General features: G+C 41.4%; 2 protein-coding genes across 4 annotated transcripts in view; both read right to left on the reverse strand.

Annotated features, from left to right (window-relative positions):
* On the reverse strand, window positions 1-6723 carry LOC121939551 (hatching enzyme 1.2-like). Of its 2 annotated transcripts, none has more exons than XM_088086079.1 (9): window positions 6673-6723; window positions 4479-4567; window positions 3559-3633; window positions 3294-3449; window positions 2032-2152; window positions 1768-1946; window positions 583-664; window positions 351-475; window positions 1-248 (listed from the first exon to the last, which is right to left on the reverse strand). In XM_088086079.1, coding segments are annotated over exons 2-9 (819 nt in total). In that variant the 5' UTR covers window positions 4558-4567; window positions 6673-6723; the 3' UTR covers window positions 1-246. The 2 variants fall into 2 exon arrangements, with proteins under 2 accessions (XP_087942205.1, XP_087942151.1); XM_088086025.1 differs by having other exon boundaries at window positions 1-251.
* LOC121940928 (low choriolytic enzyme-like) overlaps window positions 4487-20759 on the reverse strand; it is a 24777-nt gene continuing 8504 nt past the window's right edge. Inside the window, exons 5-15 of one of the 2 annotated variants that reach the window (XM_088085783.1) lie at window positions 14918-15000; window positions 11450-11634; window positions 10824-10854; window positions 10666-10731; window positions 10201-10353; window positions 8309-8426; window positions 8052-8230; window positions 7690-7771; window positions 7442-7566; window positions 6673-6733; window positions 5676-5912 (exon numbers count right to left, since the gene is read on the reverse strand). In XM_088085783.1, coding sequence (XP_087941909.1) covers window positions 6675-6733; window positions 7442-7566; window positions 7690-7771; window positions 8052-8230; window positions 8309-8426; window positions 10201-10353; window positions 10666-10731; window positions 10824-10854; window positions 11450-11512 — 876 coding nt within the window. In that variant the 5' untranslated portion in view covers window positions 11513-11634; window positions 14918-15000 and the 3' untranslated portion in view covers window positions 5676-5912; window positions 6673-6674. Of the gene's footprint in view, window positions 4568-5675; window positions 5913-6672; window positions 6734-7441; window positions 7567-7689; window positions 7772-8051; window positions 8231-8308; window positions 8427-10200; window positions 10354-10665; window positions 10732-10823; window positions 10855-11449; window positions 15001-20759 lie in introns of those variants that run through there. The other variant, XM_088085833.1, reaches the window with a different exon arrangement.

A 20759-nucleotide genomic window follows, 5' to 3' on the forward strand; every position in this document is an offset into this window, starting at 1 on the left:
TTGACAATAAAGCTGACTTTATTATTCGTATGTGGTTTGAAAAGATTTTCACAGTGTGCTACTCAGTCATGGATGAAGTTCCCAGAGTAGTCCAAGAAGATAGTGAGTCAGCGAAATCTGTGTTTTTATTCCAGACAAAGTATCTTAACAGTCGGATCATCGACCGTTGTGCTGATGAGTCGAGGTCTGCAGCTTCTGTTGTTCAGTCTTCCCTCTGATCCGTCTGTCAGCACAATCTGAACAGGCTTCTTCTGTAACAGAGAACAGGATCAGGTCAAAACGTAGAGTAACAGGCAGTGTTTGTGTGTATAAACTTTATGTATTCACTATGTGCTCATGTGGACACTCACAGCACTGGTAGAGTCTGTTGAGCCTGGCGATGTCGTTGCGACTCATCTCCTTAGCGTTGCCGAAGGACACGTTGTTGTCAGGGATGGGCAGCATGGTGGGCTGGTTGTTCTTGGAGAAGGCGTACCTACAAGAGGACACGGAGCAGTTAGACTGAACCACAGCACATCCTGCACACACACAAACACGTATGACGACACACAGCGGGGCTGACGTGAAGCAGGTCGTGCTCACTTGTGGTACTGCATGACAGAGTTGTAATCGTAGGGAGTGCCCTGGTTCAGGGTGGCGATCTTCCTGAAGTTGTGCTCCATTCCTAAAAAACAAAAAGTAAAACTAACATTAGTCAGCATTAAAATGTTTGGGTAACATTCACTCCGACTCTGGACAGAAGTGAGTCCATCTGTTGGAGAAAGATCCCAGTAAGCTGCAGAGCTCCATGCTTTAGTACTGATGTTTTCATGTTCAGAAAACTTCAGTCACACAATGCAAATCTGTTTCATATATGATCAGTAACAAATACGAAAATTTGGTCAATCCCTGGCAGTGTGATGTTCAGGGTTTTTTTGTCCATAAGGGAGCACTAAGGACCCAATAAACTTTTACTGAACACCAGATGAGAGACATAGCTTTTCTTTGAGGAAATTTTTGGAGAAGCAGTTAAGCCCGAAGTCTTTGCGCTTTGTTGTGTGTTTTGTATAATTCCATGTCGCCACTCTAAATTCGGACGTTTTTGCAGGTCCGTAAACACAGTGCAAGCAGACCTCTTCACGAGATCTCCTTTTCCTCAGCAGCTGTTTGTAGAGTTTGAGTCGCTTGTTGGATAATAGATCAGTCGAACCGATCGCAGCTGATCAGATCAATGGATGAGAGGAGCAGCTGCGACAGAGGAGAGTGAATGCAAACTTTTAGACCCGGCGTAATCCAGGATAAAGTTTTCATTTCTTCTCACTCCTTTCCAAATATGTGAAATGAGTCATTTTGTGTTTGTCCATTTCTTTTGCTTTATGTTTTTAACTGTTTGTAATTATTACTTTGTTTTTTGTCAGTCTGTTTTTGTATAATATTTTCTTTATTTCCATTTTACATGTTCGAAATAAATAAAAAATCGAATCAAATCACTTTTACTGACGTACCCCTCTGTGCCCAGAGTACGCTCTGTGCAATGACTAATCAAACAAACAAATTTAAAATCCAAACATGGCGGTAGATGTTTCAATGGTGGCAGGCTGCTGCAGGTAAATGAATGTGTGCGAAACTCTGCTGTCAGGTTGTATTTTCAGTGTGTCTTTTTCAAAAGGTTAATGAATGAACTGTGAAACATTAGGTCTGCACGTGTTTAAGAGCCAACAAATCATCTCAGGGTCTCGTATCTGAATGGACTTGAATAAAATAATGAATAATAAACAGCTCCATTACCAGACTGGACGTTCTGCAGCAGGACCTTGATGTGGTTGTCCCTGTCAGAGCGGGTCTGCTCATGGTTGAAGCCCAGAGCGTGGAGCAGCTCGTGCTGGACGGTGCCGTGGTAAAGGCATCCGCGACGGGCCAGAGACACCACCTGCTTACCACCACGACGGCCGACAAAGGAGTAGCAGCTGGACGGGATCAGAGACGAGTTGAATTACACTGAAGTCTGAGAGAAACTGCCGCTCAAACTGCTACATAACTTCTGTTTCTTACCCGTCCTTGGACTCGATGCTCAGCCAGTCGCGGTCGCTGCTCCTGCTGGGCCTGAAGCGGATGCAGGAGAAGGAGGAGAAGGACTCCAGTCCACGGGTGATGATGGCCTTCTCACGGGAGGCTGTCAGGAAAACGCCACACAACAGTCAGCTTCAAAACAGATACTGGCCTCAAAATTTGACAGATTTTCTTTTCCAGAAATGGTGTTTGAAAAAGTGCAGGTGGCATTGTCAGTCAGTCATTTTCTGTAACCGCTTGTCCTCGTAAGGGTCGCGGGGGGGCTGGAGCCAATCCCAGCTGTCGTCGGGCAGAAGGCGGGGTCACCCTGGACAGGTCGCCAGACCATCGCAGGGCCGACACATAGAGACAGACAACCACACACACTCACAGTCACGTAAGGGCAATTTAGAGTCACCAGTTAACCTGAGCTGCATGTCTTTGGACTGTGGGAAGAAGCCAGAGACCCGGAGAGAACCCACGCAGACACGGGGAGACCACGCAAACACCACACAGAAGGGTCCCCGCCCGGACCGAACCCCGTTCCAACCGGGATTCGAACCAAGGACCCTCTTGCTGTGAGGCAACAGTGCTAACCACAAAGAGGTGGCATTGTATTCAAGATAATTGTGTGTTCACAACAGCAGATTCCTTTTGAAGTGAACAGCAGAGGTGTTCACTTGAATCACACTCGATTCACAAATTCAATGACTTGACAAAATAAAAAAGACTTTCAAGTCGACTTTGACTTGAACATCAATGACACCTTACTTGGCTCAGGTTTGAGACATTTTTTCACAATGTCTTCTACAACATTAATTTATTCTGTTTACAGTTCACATTATAAAACAAACTAGGACCAAAACATATCATATTATTATTTCTGTCGTGACTAGTTAACGGTGCTATATGTGATGAACATGCAATGTCAGCACTTCTCTTCTTCGATAAAGTTCAGTTCCTTGTTCAAACAAACTGGTTTAACAAATATATACAATTTTTAAAAAGCATTCATGTAATTTCCATACATCGCTGAAATGACACAGTATTTGTTGAAGGGCACAATGTGACTTATTTAGGACTAAAAACTCAAAGTTTAGGACTTGAGTGTTGACTGTTACTTAACTGTGACTAGCAAAACACTGACTTTGTCCCGCCTCTGATAGCAGTTCCTACAGATTGTTGCATTATTTTGCAGAAAAGTTTTGAAATTGGGAACCTGTGCAAATGGTCAGAGCATGTTTGGGCGTCTGTGTGACACTTACAGAAGTGGCTGGCGATGTAATAAGGAATGTAGACCTTTCCGTCAGTGTACTTTCCCCACTTGCAGCCGCGGCTGGTGCAAGGGTCGGCGTTTCTCTCGGCCTCGCTGTCGATGGCGATGTCCCCCTCAGTCAGGATGGGATCATCATCAGAACGGACTGAAACACATCACACAGCACCTGAAAAACCTGCTGAACTTTCCTTAATAGAAGAATAATCTCAGCAGTTTTCATGAGGAGGACGGTGGCTGCAGCAGCTCACACTCACTCAGATTACGGTTGGCTCGCTCCAGAAGTTCAGAGACAGAAAGATCCCCCAAGTCCTCCTCTGCAGTCTCCTCTGCACAGTGACATCAACACAATATCACTTTGTAGCAGTACTGTGTGTGTCAGTACTACAGGTCTGACCATTAGGATTATAGGTTACATACCTGCCTGCAGGTTCAGCGTGGGATCAGAGGACAGAAAACAAACATATTAGAAACAGAACCAGTGAAATTACAGCTGAAAGTTAACAATCCTTTTTCTCTGTTTAATAACCAAATACTGTGTCTTAAAGTAGCATGTTGACATTAAAACTGAACAAAGAATTCAAATATGTGAGGACACATGCATATATCTATGTGTATACGCGTCATATGCCTAATCTTATCCATGTCTATATGTGTATAAGCAGTACAACTTTGTACTAGGTAAACTTTAGTGGTTCAAATTGTAAAAACAGTTCAGTGGTCCTTCTCTTTAATCTTTTCTGTATAGTTTATTATATGTATGTGTGTGTGTGTGTGTGTGTGTGTGTGTGTGTGTGTTAGCAAAAACTATATACTTGCATTCTCATTCTTATTTATTTTTTATCTATTCATGTATTCTCCAATTTATTTAACCTTTTGGTGTGTAGGGTGGGGTGTGGAAAAAAGTTAGACAGTATGACATTATGAGACACATTATAAAACATTATTTAAGCACTGCTACAAATATCAAAAAAAGGTGTTCAAAACTAAATCTCCTCATAGGATTTTTGTGAATGTGGATAAGTTTAGTGGTTTCATACGAGAGACAGGAGTCCTGTCATGTTTGCGTGACTGTGACAGTCGAGGTTAAATATGCATTGTGATGCAACATGAATGACGAATGGCCAGAAATCACTGTGCTGTCAGTGGTGATTCTTCCTCTTACATTATGATCCTACCTCATTGTCGGCCCAACAGCAGGCAGACAGCAGCAGCAGAGCCAGAGCTGTGAACTTGAAAACAGAAGTGCGAGCCATCTCAGCAGATCTGCAGGGCACAGACAGGAATCAGTTTCCGCTCAGGAAATATGCAGTGGTTGAACCAAAAATTCAGACGGCTGAATCTTTATACTCTGACAGAAAGCGCACACCTCTTCACTGCACTGTGCTGCAGATGTTTGCAGCTGAACTCACCTTCGATCCTCTGTGTGGACTTGTGCAGCTGAGGTTTCACTCCAGGTTTTTATATGTGTTCAAGCTCAAATATGGATTATCTGGGTACTAAAAAAGCCCAAGACTCAGCTAAACTCACAGGCTTATCAGTCACATATGGTTCGGACACATATGCAGACAGAAACATCTCAATACCTCTATGGGTGGGAAAACGGACACTTGTTGCATTTGCATCATGCTGTACAAAACACAAGAAATAATGAAAAAGGTCACTTTTATTTCTTATTTGTTGTCATTTGCTCTATTCTTTTGGACTGTATTTATGTAACAGGGTTGCTAAAAAGTTTAATGAGTGTTCAGTTGACCTCAGCTGTTTTTGTAAATTATAAATGAAACATTATTTGTGAATTTGATGACAAATATCAAGCTTCAGTATGAAGAGCTGCACAAAACAAAAGCGACACCTGTGTGATAAAATGCAGCCTCTGTCATTTTGTCCACCTCTTACACCAGAGGAGGACTTTAATTTATGTGAATGTATTATAAAATGACAACATATGCCAAATGGTTGCATAAACTCCTCTTTTTATAAATGTAGTGTTTAATAAAGGAGATTATGGGGTAGTATACAACATTTTACAAGGATGCATTTGTTATTTTGTCCACTCTTTCATCTTTTAATAATTAAAAAGTGTATGTGAGTGGACGTGCATGTTCGTCCTGAATCTGAGGCTTATTAACTACGGTACGTGTTACATTTTATCAGCTGCGTGTGTTTATCAAGCAGCTTCTCTGGGCCAACAACATGAGAATCACACAAAAAAGTGAATATTACTGATCACCTCATTTACAGTCCTGCCTCTAGATAAATGAATGAACCTTGTTTTTCGTTAAAATCTTTTGTCATAGTGAACTCTGGTACAATTCTTCGCCACTTGTGATCTTTTCAGGTCAAATATGGAGCAAACAGACACAAGCTGAGGTTAACATGAATCTGCATTTTTATTCATCAGCAGTATTCAGTCAAGCTCACAAGCAGTTATTCATTTAGGAGTAAATTTGTGATAATTTTATTGGACACTTCATTTCTCACTAAGTCAGCGCAAAAGCTCATTTAATCAAATTCTGAATTAAATCTCATGCATTAAGCATAGGATGCATTTCCTTGTTTGCTTGTAGATGAGAAGCTGCATCAATTTGCCTCATTTCCTCTTTATTTCCTGTTGGAAAAATGATGGAATTTGTTAAAAAAAAGAAAGAAAAAAAGTAGGAATAATTTGCACAAATGTGCATAAAAACATGCACACATGGGCGTGCGCTGCACATACAGTCAAACATTTGAACTCTCTTAAGTAACAGGTATTTTGACAATGTGACGCTGCAGTAAAAATGCTGTTTTTATTCATTTTTATGCCCCCCACCACACAATTTTGCTTATAATCAGATGCTCATTTTGGGGAGACGCAGGAGACACGCCCCCCTCAACATGTGCATTCGTCTCACCCAATAAAAACATGAAAGTAGCAGCAGCCTTTTAATTTCACAAAATTAAAGACATTTACAGCTTGGCACATATCAGTGCATTAAAAATTAACTAAAATGCAAGAAATTAAGTGTTTGATGCTCAAAATTTTCTGACCGACAACCCAAGTGCTGAAACAAAACACACACCCTGCTTACAGCCTCTCATTTCGAAAGGAAGCAATTCTTTAAAACCTTCATTTATAAACTAGCATACACTGTATATTATGGATTGATGTTTGACCAACACAAAATGTAGCTGTGCATTCATGTTTCCTGCTGGAGCTGCCGCTATCTTATCACGACAAAAATGCCAGAAAAACAGCATTTATTACCAACAAAAAATAAGTAAAGAGATGGAGACTTCTATCTGAACACAGAATGTAAGGCTAGAGTCGGCTAAAGTAAACTTAGTTCATCACATTAAAAAAAAAACAAAAAACATCTTATCGCACTTACTTTCATTCAGAGGACACGGTCTCTCTGCTCACTTCAGGGTCACGTTTGGAGGCTCTCGTATCTGACATGCATTAAAAAAAAACAAAACCTGTAAAAGCTGCTTTATTTCTTTATGGTAAAGCAACAACGTAAGTGCACATGAGCAGGTTCTGATCTTTATGTCCGGTCTAAGTAAAGATGGGTGTAAACATGCACAACATGAGGTTGCATGCATTTTTTAATGTGCGACCATTTCAGGCAGATTTTTAGAGTGTCAGTTTTAGGTATGAGAGAACACTGTTCGTAGGTGGTAGCCTGGCAGGTAGGCAGGAGGAAGAAAGGTGAGAATTTAGGCAGCAGAGGAAATATTAGACAGAGATACTGAAACAGTACCAGACCAAGCACATTCGGCACCAAGGACAAGAACCCCGTATTAAAAAAAAAAAAAAATCTTTTATATGTATAATCTATTGTAACTATTATATGTTTAATCATCACTAACAACAAACAATAATTATTAATAATTTCAACTTCTTTTTGTATTGCACCTTGGATGGCTTTTTCATTTTCATATAATCTTACTCTTATTATTACTTATTATCTTAATTATCTCCACATACCACCACACCCACCAGTGCTCGAGCACTAGAGCTTAGGATCATGTTTCCCTATTTTTTTTTTTAAATTTACACAAATAACCCAACTTTTTTTAAGGCAGATGGCCACTCTACAGAAACAATAAGAAGTTGAGTTGAGGAGACAGAAGGCTACATGGGTAAAACGTACTCACTGCAGCGATAGAGGCGGTTAATTCGAAGGATGTCGGTCGGACTCATCTGCGTGGCCCGACCGATGGCTACATTGGGGTTGGGGATGGGAACGATGGTTGGCTGCCTGTTCCTGGAGAAGGCAAACCTATGGAGCAAACACACAGCAGCAGTGATGAGAGGGTTAAACTGTACACCTGTACTGTTAAAATGACCGCTGACAGCTGATGTCGGGACAGTTGCGAGCTTAGTGAGTGAACGGAGACGGTACCGTCCATAGTGCATGACAGAGTTGTAGTCGTAGGGAGTGCCGAGATTCCTTGTTCGGATCCTCCTGAAGTTGAACTCCATTCCTGCAGGAACAAGTCTCTGTTTTATTAAAGTTTGCCAAGTTCAAAAAAAGTGTGAAAAGTTAAAGGAAACAACACTTTCTGTTCACATGGTTTCTCTTTTGGAGGGCTTTATAACAGCATCATTCACACCCGTAGCTACTGTATACCTGAAAAAACTCAAGTCATATTTTTCACTTGAGAGATTAAAAGTGATAAGGTAAGTTGTATTGAGCTATGTCTTTTGCAAAAGCATTACAAAGGTACTGCATTTTGAAAAACAAGAGTCTGTGACTGGACGCGCCTCGAATGACGTTCTGCAGCAGAATGCGAACATGCTGGTCCCTGTCAGACCGGGTCTGTTCGTGGTTGAAGCCCAGGGCGTGGAGCAGCTCGTGTTGGATGATCTGCTGGAAAACACAGCCCTGACGACTCAGAGACACCACCTGGGCATTACCACGACGCCCTACAAATGAGAAACACCTGAGAGAAAGAAGAACCTAATTACACTTTATTATGACTGTATTCATGCATGCACATGCAGCACCGTGTGGTCAGTACCCTGAGCGAGACTGGATGTCGACAAAGTCCCTCTGTCCGTTCAGAGGGGTGAAACGGATGCAGGTGGATGCAGCAAATGATCGCAGGCCTCTGATGATGGTATCTCTCTCTCTGCGGGCTTGATAGTAAAATAAAAAAATCATTCAACATCGGTTTTGTGGGTTGCTGCTGGTCCATCTTGTTTTCCTCAATGTTATTGTTATTCTTCCAAAATCCAGCTTCCCATGCATACAAATAAACTAAACTTTGCACATGGGTCCAGTCCCATGACGAACTTCCTCAGCTGCTAACACAAACCAATAGTCCTGAAAATGGCACTACAGTGACGTCTGCATTTCAAAAGTTTAAAAAATTCATAACAAATCATTTGTTTTAAAACTTACACCTATTGTGAAGAAACTTTTGTACACTTCACTGATGTAAAAATTATTAAGTCCATAACTCTGTTTTTATGAAAAACTGTAAAACTAATTAAAACTATCTCCTCTGACATTTTTTGTTCAATTGAACCAAACTTGCTGCAGGGCATCTTCAGATTGTCCTACACAAACCATCTACACAGGTTTCTGATTTATCAAAAATTTAACTAACACTACATCCAAATGTTTGACTGTAAATGGTTCTGTAAACATATACTTGCAAATTCTTGCCAAGTAAATCTTCAAGGTTCATGAAAAGAATTGATAAGATTTTGCTGTCATGGTAAAGTAATTGTGTAACATTTCAGAATTTCATTTCAAAAACTGAGTTTTAGACAACATTTTGAATTCTGCCCTCATGTAAACTGTTGCAGTCTTTGGGAAAATAGCATCTTTAAACATCAGTCTGTCACTTATGGAGCAAATAAATCTCTGTATAAACAAACTATCAGCATCTCTGTGTGGTCTAGATAAAGTCTGCAATTTTGTCTTGAAAACTCAATTTTTGACAGCAGTTTGAAATCTGCCTTTCCATGCACAGACAGCTGATATCCTGCCCCCTGGTGGTCGGCTCGGTCGCAGTGTAAAGCCATCTCTGGTTTCTCTCTTGGCATGTAGCTGACTGGGATAGTGACTTATCCTCCGTATCTGGGTAGTGAATTCAAGCCTCCTGTGACGCAGAAGTCACAGTCTAGTGTGTAGTTGTTAATTGTTTCAAATTTGCCTGCTGCTAAAAATGCCCGGTCCCGACCCATTGCTGCACAGCAGCTATAATCTTCTGAGGGGTGACTTTTAGCACTGTTATTAAAATGTTATTCTAGTGTTCAACTACTATACTAGTACTGTTACTACAACAATAACCACTATTACTGCTACTAGTACGACTACACTGCTACAACCATAACTCTGTGTCCCTTAAAAACAGTTGTACACGCAGTCCTGTCCAGCTTGTATCTGTGGAAATGTTGCTACAGTGTTTGTATGTGCAAAACATAACATAATGTGTTGTTATCTACTGGTATTGCTAACGATGGCTGACCTGGCTTGAAATGGTATTGCTAATATCTTGGTTTCTTCATGAAAGAGGCAGAGGACTTTCATTTTGATAAATTTAAAGATGTTTCCGTCATGAATTTATGCAGTAAAGGTAAAAAATAAAGTCAAAAAAATCTCCAGGAAATTAGGATTTGCAGGAAATTAAGTGTTAGAAGCTGAAAATTTTCAGGTTTGGACCCCCAAACCACCCATTTTACATGTGTCCCCTATCTTGAAATGAAGCCTTTACCCCCTGCAACTATTGCTACCTATTTAGTATATCATTAAAGTTTCTACAGTAGCCTACTCCTACTAGTACTATGAGCCTAATAATACTGCTTCATCTAAAACAAAGTACATAAAAAGTGTGCAAACTGGTAAATTATAAACACTCATATCCTAACAAACCAAAATAAAAGCCCAGCTGTCAGTACTTACAGTACTGGTTGGAGATGCGGTACGGTACGTAGACGTTGCCATCGGTGGCTTTAGGCCACAGGCAGCCTCGTGCTGTGCAGGGATCAGCGTTCTCGAAACCATCTGGCACCGCTATGTCTCCGAACATCACCAGAGGGTCATCGAAGTTTTTCCCTGCAAATGACACGAGGACGATCAAGAAAAAGTTTCCATTGTTTGATAGAGTAGCATTTAGTTTTCTTGCTTCAGCTGCTGAGTTGGAGGCAGGTCTCCTTCCACACTGATGTTTCTGATCTGAGTGCATCTGCTGTAAACTTACAGGTATCTACTGTTACACCAGCATTACGTATTATTCCTAACGTTTAAAAGATTATTGCTGTTCTGTGTTTGAGTTTAGATTATCTTTACAGCACATTTGCTGCTGAATGATAATTTCAGTTATTATTAAAGGGATAAATAAAGCAGCTGCAGTGGAGATGAACATACCAACATTAACATTGGCCTTCTCCAACAGCGTGGAGACACTGAAGTCATCGTCCTCGATGTTGTTGCCTGTAAGACAGAACCAATTTGTTTATCTAGTTAAATGATGTATTATTATATATTTACAGAGCTTTACAAATCGAAAAGTAGCCCTGTCTTACCAGATGACTCCTCACTCTTTTCAGCAGAAGCCTGTAAGAGTAAAAGTCGGTTAACTGCAGTTGAATCGATCTGAAGCCACTGAATTAAGATGATTTCTGACATAAGACTTCACTGTAAGTTCAGACAGAGTTCAGCTCCATCTGATATTACTGTGGTAGGCGCTAAACAGATGGCAGGTAAGGACAAACGAGGCACGGTGGAAACTTTGATAACTAGTATTTCTATTTTTCAGAATTTTAATATACATCTTTTAAGGCAGAGATTGGAGTGCATGCATTCTCGCACTAGATTAGAATGTAATACAATCCACAAAATACGAAATATAAAATGATGGACAAAATCACATTTTGCTTTTTGCAATTTACCAAATTATTTTTGTTTCAAAACAGTTTCCATGTCAATTTTTCCCACAAATAGATAAATAAGTTCCCCAACGCTCTACGTTGAGCAGTCAGTCAATATCAAGATCATTTTATATTATAGAAGAAAAACTGAATTTGGGGGTGTAAAAAATCAGAATGTGTCACATTTCATGTCAAACTATGTTATGAACAATTGCATGTATTCAGGTAATTATTGAGAAAGAGTCTGTCCATATTAATGTGAAGTGTCTGCTGATTCTTACCTGTACAGTGAAACTGTGGACAGAGCAGAAGAGGACGCTGAGCGCAGCAGCCTGGAGGATCATGGCTGATTATCAGACGGCAGCAGAAGACTAAGACGATGGCTGGGAAAGCAGAAGCTTAACACCTTTTATAGGTGAGGAGGTGAACTAACTTTCATCCTATTGGGCATACCGCTCAGGAAACGCTGAAAGCAACAAGTGGCAGTTATTGCTCAAAGCAGACAGTGTTTTGTGTTGTTCAATATGTGGGATTTGTTGTGTTTTCTTGCTGTTTGTCCCTGCAGATTACTCATTTTAGCAGTCAATGCTATACAAGAAAACGATTCTGTGGGTAAAGACGAGTCTCCCCTCAACATAAAAAAGCTTCCCAGTAAATGTTTTGTCCAATACAATCAATGTACTCCTTCAAATTAAAGCTGCACATTGTCATTTTAAGGAAGTGGGGGGCTGCACGGTGGCTTGGTTGGTTGTGTTAGCTTATGCCTCCCCAGCTGGGTGAGATGTGCATAACATGCAGCAAAAAGTGGGGATCATCATTTGCGTGCTGCGTCACTATGGACCGCAGTGTGCACCACACGCACCGAGCACCACACGCACCGAGCAGCCCGCTCTGCCAAACCTGTTGTGCACGAGATGACAGACAACACGTCAGCCCTTAGCTTGTAATAAATGTTTTGATATTATTAAAACTAGAATTACGGCAACGCAGCTGTGTGCCTCCATCAACCAGTCAAGTTGCTGTCACAGTTTACATCCATGTTGTGAAAACATGGATGCTTCACACACACAAGATCAAGGTGGGCACCCAGGATTAGTGTCTGACCAAATGTTTCTCCATCTGTTTCTGAGATTTGACACTGAAAATTGGCCAGAAAAGTGATTTTGCAGAATATTATGAAGTCACTGTGAGGTTGATATTTGGCCTTTTGGATATAAAATGTCAGCACTTTATTTTATCCTTTTAGACATTAGTGGGACATTTTGTCCTAAATGTGAATTCTTGGGTTAAAATGGTTTTTGAGGTCACAGTGACCTTGACCTTTGAACAACAAAATCTAATCAGTTCATCCTTGACTCAAAAATGTTTGAGCCAAGTTTGAAGAAATTCCCTCAAGGTGTTTTTTAACTTCACATTCATGAGAATGAGAAGGATGCAAAGTTACGGTGACCTTGATCTTTGACCACCAAAATTGAATCCATTCATTGCTGTGCGTGAGTTGGCATTAGTGCAAAATTTTCAGAAGATACCACCTTCACAAGAATCCGATAGACGATCACAGTGACCTTGACATTTGACCACCAAACTCTAACTCAAAGTGGATGTTTGTGCCACATTTGAAGATTTTTTTTCAAGGTGTTATTGAGATTTCACATTTACATTTACACAAAGAGTAAAATCAAAGTCCTGGTGACCTTGAGATTTGAGCACTTAAATCTAATCGGTTCATCCTTGAGTCTGAGTGGATGTTTGTGCCAAATTTGAGAAGAAAAAAAAATTCCTTGAGGTGTCCTGTTCACAAGAATGTGACAAACGAGGTAACAATGACTTTGACCTTTGACCTATGACCGCAACACTATCCAGTTCATCATTAAGTCCAAATAGAAATTTGTGCCAAATTTGAAAAAAATACCTCAAGGCATTTTTGAGATATCGCATTCACTAGAATGGGATGGACAGACTGACAGAAAACCTGCAAAAATAGTTTGTCCGGCCAAAACTACCTCTGTGGAGGCAATAACCCATCCAAGTTTATTATTCTCAAGGTATCAAGGGAAGAAAGGCGTGTTTTTATTTTTTAAAATTTTTAAAACCTTTTTAGGGAAGGTTCCATAAAAATGGGATGCCGTGTTTTTAATGGCTGCAACGCTAAATTCAAATATTCCACTCCTTTTGCATCATTTTAGAAACTGAAAGTACTGAAATTCAGCCTGGAATATTTTGTTTTATGTCTGTAACACGTGCATTAAATTTCTTTAAGGATGAAATAGTAGTAATGGAGACATGGGAAGTTCTGTCAGGACTGAAAAGACCATAGAAGTTCAGTATAACATAATATAGTAATAAATAATAAATAATAAGTGATAACTGGCTCTTCACTCATCAAAAACACACACGTTTTGATTTTTTAAGTACTTCTGCATGGGGAGGAAAGAGGCTCTGATGATGTATGTTTTAGTGCACATTTTTCATTGTGCTGCAGACATTGGCACATGGATCCTCTGTGTGCAGCTGAGGTTTTACTCCACATTTTTATAAATGTTCAACTGCATCAGTGAGTCGAACATGGATTATTTGAGTACAAAGAAAGCAAAAGAATCAGCTAAACTCACAGGCTTATCAGTCACATATGGTTCAGACACATGCATTTGAAAAATGTTTGTCCCCACAGTATATGGGTGGGAAAAAGCTACTTGTCAGCATTCAGTGATATGAGAATTTTCCACACCTTTGCAGGGTGAGCAGGGAAAGAAGCAGAGGGTGTTCTTTGTAAGAGGGTTCATGTTGCATGGGAGATAAACTGTCTAAAGACAGTAAGGGAGACAAAACTAATCAGGTATAAAAATACATAAGCGTGAGGAAGTTGGTAAAGCAAGACAAGGTGTAAGACAGGAAGCTGTGCTGCTTTTGTAAGGTTTAGATGAAGTTTTTAGCTCCTGGTTCCTTTCTCTTGACAAAATGTTGGAAACTGTTACAGCAGAATTGTTCACATATTCATATATTTGTTATATTCTGCACATATTTATAAATGATGTGGGGGGTTAGGGTGTGGGAATGATTGTGCACTGATAATTTTATTGCTGCAATTTTACAGAAATTTGTGATTCATCATGATTAGGTGGGGTGGGATATGGGGATGGTAATGTTTGTAAAACTTTACAACCAAATTCAGATTTTAATTTATTTTTCTCACCTACCTGCCCAGGAACTACTGGTGGAAAATAGCAGTTTTGCTAAAATCTGGTACAATGCATCTCTCCTTGTTTTATATAAGGTTAATGTTTTATTGTGCAGTTTCCATGTCTACATAAAATTACATGACATTGAGATGTACAGCATCTTTTAAGAGAAGCTGTCCGGAAACAGATCATTTATAACAGAGTGGTAAATGGATGGGGAGGAATTATTATGATAACTTTATAGAGGGATTAAGTGAGATTTTAGTTTAAATCCTGTAGATGGTGGTAATACAGCTCTCTGGATACCAGCCAGCATTAAAATTCAGAAAAGAAGAAGAAGAGGAAGAAAAAGAAGAAGTATTTGACAAATAAAACATTTGACCTGATGATGGTGCTAGATGAGAAGACAGAGAAAGTTACATTCTGGGGGTAAATCTATGTCTGTATCAAACTTCATGGCAATCCATCCCATAATTGTTTCCACAAAAAACCACAAGCATCAATGCTGGTGGTGGCACGCAGGTCACTTGTTCTTACACCGCTGACATGACACAAGACAAAGCCACCAACCTCTGTTAGGAAATCTCTGGGCCTCAGTGTGATGAGAAGTCGTTGCAGCAGACTGGATTACATAAACTCAGCACTGGAGAACTCTGCAGAAGACGACATAAACTAGTTGACAATACAAGACTCAAACTATAAATTTTCAGAGTTTAAATATTAAAGGCCCAGTGTGAAGGATTTAGGGGCATAAGTTGGCATAAAGGGAATATAATAAAATAAGATTTTTTTGTGTGTATAATCAGTTCTGTTTTTACTGCCTTAGAATGAGCCGTTTATATCTAACATAGAGAGCAGGTCCTCGCTTTTAAAATAACTCACAACGGACACACCAGCACTGGGCCATCTGCATTGTTGCATCGTCCACTGTAGTTAGCAGCCCCTCCATGACAGGAATCAGAAAAACGCTGATTTTTAGCATGAAACTGCTTCATTCAGTGTTTTTACAGGTTTAATTTACTGTGTCTGTTTGTTTTGGAGAGGAAGAGACTTCTGTCGATCATTCGGCCGACAGTAAAAACTTTAGAAGTTTCAGGCTGCAATCCTCACAGCAAGACACCACTAAATAAATACATCTTACATATTGTTCTTTTGAAGTGGTTATTTTTAGTGTTTTAATTAAGAAAATACCTGTCATGTACTGATACAATTTTACAGGGTCATTTAATTTTCTGTTTTTAATGCAGCTCCAGAGAGTTTTGATTACTATGCCTATTACCATGTTACCACTTGGGTTAAACACTGGGGGCAAAAAAGTGCAAAATAAAAACAATAAATAAAAAAAAAAGATGTTCTTGGTAGCTATGTTATAGCTTGCAGGTGCTGGGAGGGGTTCTTATCAACATGGAAATGTCTATGTTAAATATGTTCAGGTCTGTAGTTTACACATTAATTTTTTTTAAGTTTGCATTAATTGCTGGCAGAAATTTCCGTGTTTAAGAGGCTGCACCGAGTTTTAAAGCTAGATTGATGATGCTTGTATCATATGAAACTAGAGGACCTGAGGAATCCAGTGATACCAACCACGCCACATTTCACAGGGGTCCTTTGACCTCTGACCTCCAGATATCTGAATAATAAAACAATAAAAATTAATCTGAAGGCAGCAGGTATGTGTTCCATCTGCAGAAAAAATGTTTTCATGTGTTTTTCACTGAGTGAAAAAAAAAATTCTTGCAAAATTTTAATTTTTCCCTCACAAAAATGTATTTTTTTTCTCTGAAAAAATTTAAAAACTTTCTCGCAATTTTTTTTTTCTCACAAAAATTTTAATTTTTCTCGCAAAAAAAAATATTTTTCCAATAGCCTTTTAAATGACCTTTTCCCCATAGTCAGTGTTCCTCTTTCTGCAAGACATTGCAAATCTGTTTGCAAAATGGACACATATCGCAACTGCAGCCACATTTTGGAGAAGTATAGATGTCTCCTTAAGCTTTTGCAATCAATATTTGAATGAATGTTACCTTAGAATGGCTTAGTATGTCCCAATTGTATGCATACTGCATGCAACAGTATGTACTTTGTGAGGGCAGCTGCAGTACGTACTAAATGTAAAAAGAATTAGTATGTGAATCGGAACGCCGCAATTATATCTTACAAATTTAATGTAATAAAGACATTAGCATTAGTTTAATGTACATGTGAGCACTAGGGATGGCCATCGAAACCTGGCTCTATTTAGGACCTGGTTCTGCTTTTTTCAAAACCCTAAAAATCAATAATGTTTGAGCTTATCGAGCAGCCTGAGATAAAGATATGTAAAAGACATAAGCCAATAAGAACTACTGTTGTAGAATAAGGCATGCTGGGTGGGGGGTCAGTAAAGTTACGTTCAGGCACACTGAAAGTCGGTCTCACGTTTTCATGTTTTTTAACAGAAGAACACGACAGCCACGTCATTTAAATCCGATCATTGGTCCACAGACAGTGATTGTATGTCGAATTAATCCTAAATGCAGTACCTTCAACTGTCTTCAAGGTAAAAATAAAAACCTTCTACTACATCAGCTACTGCTGCACAGTCCTCACCATCATCCACTCACAGCAGCAGTGTAAGCACACCAAACTTTGTAGCAAATCACGTTTGTTAAAAATAGTAATCCAATGTTGAAATCCGAGTTGAAATCGGCAGGATTGGAGCAAATGAGCTAAATAAAGAAGGTTTCATTGTGATGTGTTTGGGGTTGGCACAGTAAAATGACTTTTAGGCAAAGGGAAATAAAATGTCATCATGATGTGTTTAAATGCAACATCAAGAAAAAGAAAATTTAGGTTTTGGTAAGAAACTTAATTAATACAGTTGTTTGGGTGAGAAATTTATTTTCTCTGCAAAAAAATGAGTAAGCTAACATGTGTAATCTGCTCTTGCCTGGGGACAAACTGGAGAAAAAAAAAACAAAACAGTGCCCAGATATTACACAAACTACAGCTCATTTTAAGCAAGCAACTAAGCAGTAACTGCCACCCCTTCAAAACCCAATTCCAATGAAGCTGGGATGTTGCGTAAATTGTAACTAAAAACAGAATGCAATGATTTGCAAATCCTTTTCAAGCTATATTCAATTGAATACACTACAAAGAGAAGATATTCATTCAGTCAGTCATTTTCCGTAACTGCTCGTCCTTGTAAGGGTCGCGGGGGGGCTGGAGCCAATCCCAGCTGTCATCAGGCAGAAGGCGGGGTACACCCTGGACAAGTCGCAAGACTATCGCCAGACATATAGATGGACAACCTTTCACGCTCACAGTCACACCTAAGGGCAATTTAGAGTCACCAATAAACCTGTCCTGCATGTCTTTGGACTGTGGGAGGAAGCCGGAGACCCCGGAGAGAACCCGCGCAGACACGGGGAGACCACGCAAACTCCGCACAGAAGGGTCCCCGCCCACGGACCGAGCCCCGTTCCAACCGGGTTTCGCAACTCTTGCTGTGAGGCAACAGTGCTAACCACGACGCCACCGTGCCGCCCAAAGACAAGATATTTAATGTTCAAATGCACCGCATTCACAGATCCGCAAAATGTCCAAACTTAGAGCCCTGCTTCAATCATATACAAACCACCACACACACCCAGCCTTCATTGTGATGGCGAGTCGACTACACGCCCGTATCGTTTCGTGACTGCATCTGGCATGGTTGTGACATTTGTGTCTGCAACACGTTCTAAAAAAAACTGGGACAGGGGCATGTTTACCACTGTGTTACATCACCTTTCCTTTTAAAAACACTCAATAAGCCTTTGGGAAGTGAGGACACTAACTGTTGAAGCTTTATAGGTGGAATTCTTTCCCATTCTTGCTTGATGCAGGACTTCAGTTGCTCATTACTCCGTTGTTGTATTTTGCACTTCATAATGCACCACACGTTTTCATGAGGTGAGGGTAGGAACGAAGATCGACCGGTAAATCGAGAGCTTTGCCTTTCGGCTCAGCTCCCTCTTCACCACGACAGATCGGTGCAGAGTCCGTATTACTGCAGATGCTGCGCCGATCCGCCTGTCGATCTCCCGCTCCATCCTTCCCTCACTCGTGAACAAGACCCCGAGATACTTAAACTCCTCCACTTGGGGCAGGATTTTGTCCCTGATCCGGAGGGGGCACTCCACCCTTTTCCGGCTGAGAACCATGGCCTCGGATTTGGAGGTGCTGATTCTCATCCCGGCCGCTTCACACTCGGCTGCGAACCGATCCAGTGAGAGCTGAAGGTCACGGCCTGATGAAGCCAACAGGACCACATCATCTGCAAAGAGCAGAGAGTCAATCCTGAGGTCACCAAACCCGACCGCCTCAACACCCTGGCTGTGCCTAGAAATAAATCGGTGGCAAAGGGCAGCCCTGGCGGAGTCCAACCCTCACTGGAAACAAGTTTGACTTACTGCTGGCAATGTGGACCAAGCCCTGGCACCGGTCATACAGGGAACGGACAGCCCGTATCAGGGGGTCCGAAATCCCATATTCCCGGAGAACCCCCCACAGGACTCCCCAAGGGACACGGTTGAATGCCTTCTCAAGTCCACAAAGCACATGTGGAGTGGTTGGGCAAACTCCCATGCACCCTCAAGGACCCTGCCAAGGGTCCAGAGCTGGTCCACAGTTCCACGACCGGGGCAAAAAACCACATTGCTCCTCCTGAATCCGGGGTTCGACTATTTGGCGGACCCTCCTCTCTAGCACCCCTGATAGACCTTACCAGGGAGGCTGAGGATTGTGATCCCCCTGTAGCTGGAACACACCCTCCGGTCCCCCTTCTTAAAAAGAGGGACCACCACCCCAGTCTGCCATACCAAGGGCACTGCCCCAGATGTCCACGCAATGATGCAGAGTTGTGTCAGCCACGACAGCCCCACATCATCCAGGGCCTTGAGGAACTCCGGGCGGACCTCGTCCACCCCCGGGGCCCTGCCACCGAGGAGCTTTTTGACGACCTCAGCAACCTCAGCCCCAGAGATAGAGGAGCCCACCCCCGAGTCCCCAGGCCCTGCTTCCTAACCGGAAGGCATGTCAGTGGGATTGAGGAGGTCTTCGAAGTATTCCTTCCACCGATCCACAACGTCCCGAGTCGAGGTCAGCAGCGCCCCGTCCCCACCATACACAGTGTTGACAGAGCACTGCTTCCCCCTCCTGAGATGCCGGATGGTGGTCCAGAACATCTTCGAAGCCGTCCAGAAGTCGTTCTCCATGGCTTCACCAAACTCCTCGGCTCAGCAACCGCTGCAGCTGCATTCCGCTTGGCCTGTCGGTACCTGTCTGCTGCCTCCGGAGTCCCACAGGCCAAGAAAGGCCGATAGGATTCCTTCTTCAGCTTCACCCAAGTGTCCAAGACATATGGCCGCAAGTCCAACAATACGACTACAAAGTCGATCATTGAACTGCGGCCTAGGGTGTCCTGATGCTAAGTGCGCATATGGACACCCTTATGCTTGAACATGGTGTTCATTTCCAATAACAAAACACTGTCAGATTGGGGGGGGGGCAATTCCTCCCGATCACGCCCCCCCAGGTCTCACTGTCATTGCCAACGTGAGTGTTAAAGTCCCCCAGCAGAACGAAGGAGTCCCCAGAAGGAGAACTCTCCATCCGCCCGTCCGGGCGAGGGAAACTCTTCATCATAAGGGTCTTGTGATGGCCCCTCCCCTTTGCGTAAGTTTCTGGGTGTTGTTGATAAGTGGCTTTTGCTTTGCACGATAGAGTTTCAACTTGCACTTGTAGATGTTGCGATGAACTGTGTTAGCTGACGATGGTTTTCCAAAGTGTTCCTGAGCCCACGTGGTAATAGCCCACAGGTATGCAATGTTGGTTTTTGGCCTTGCTGCTTATGTGCAGAGATTTCTCCCAGATTCTCTGAATCTTTTGATGATATTTTGGACTGTAGACGATGGAATCCCTAAATTCCTTGCAATTGTACGTTAAGAAACATTGTTCTTAAACTGTTGTGCTCACGCAGTTGTTCACAAAGTAGTGAACCTCGCCCCAGCCTTGCTTGTGAACGACTGAGCCTTTCAGGGATGCTCCTTTTATACCCAATCATTACACTCACCTGTTTCCAATTACCTGTTCACCTGTTGAATATTCCAAACAGGTGTTTTTTGTGCTTTCCTTAACTGTCCCAGTCTTTTGTTGCCACTGTCCCAGCTTTTTTTAGAATGTGTTACAGGCATCAAATTCAAAATGAGTGAATATTTGCAAAAAAAAAATTCATCAGTTTGAACATTAAATATCTTGTCCATGTAGTGTATTCAATTGAATATATGTTGCAAAGGTTTCGTAAATCATTGTATTCTGTTTTTATTTATGTTTTACACAACGCCCCTTCATTGGAATTAGGGTTTGTATTTAAGATGAACTTCTCAAC

This window comes from Plectropomus leopardus, chromosome 1, assembly GCF_026936395.1.
Source record: "Plectropomus leopardus strain MGB_pleo_1.0 chromosome 1, ASM2693639v1, whole genome shotgun sequence".
Lineage (NCBI taxonomy): Eukaryota > Metazoa > Chordata > Actinopteri > Perciformes > Serranidae > Plectropomus > Plectropomus leopardus.

Excerpts from the sequence above, each read along its gene's own strand:
- LOC121939551 (XM_088086079.1), bottom strand. The coding sequence starts at position 4,557 with ATGGCTCGCACTTCTGTTTTCAAGTTCACAGCTCTGGCTCTGCTGCTG. Across the intron at positions 3,450-3,558 it reads GCGAGCCAACCGTAATCTGA|TCCGTTCTGATGATGATCCC; the intron begins GTGAGTGTGAGC and ends GATGTGTTTCAG. Across the intron at positions 1,947-2,031 it reads AGCATCGAGTCCAAGGACGG|CTGCTACTCCTTTGTCGGCC; the intron begins GTAAGAAACAGA and ends GATCCCGTCCAG.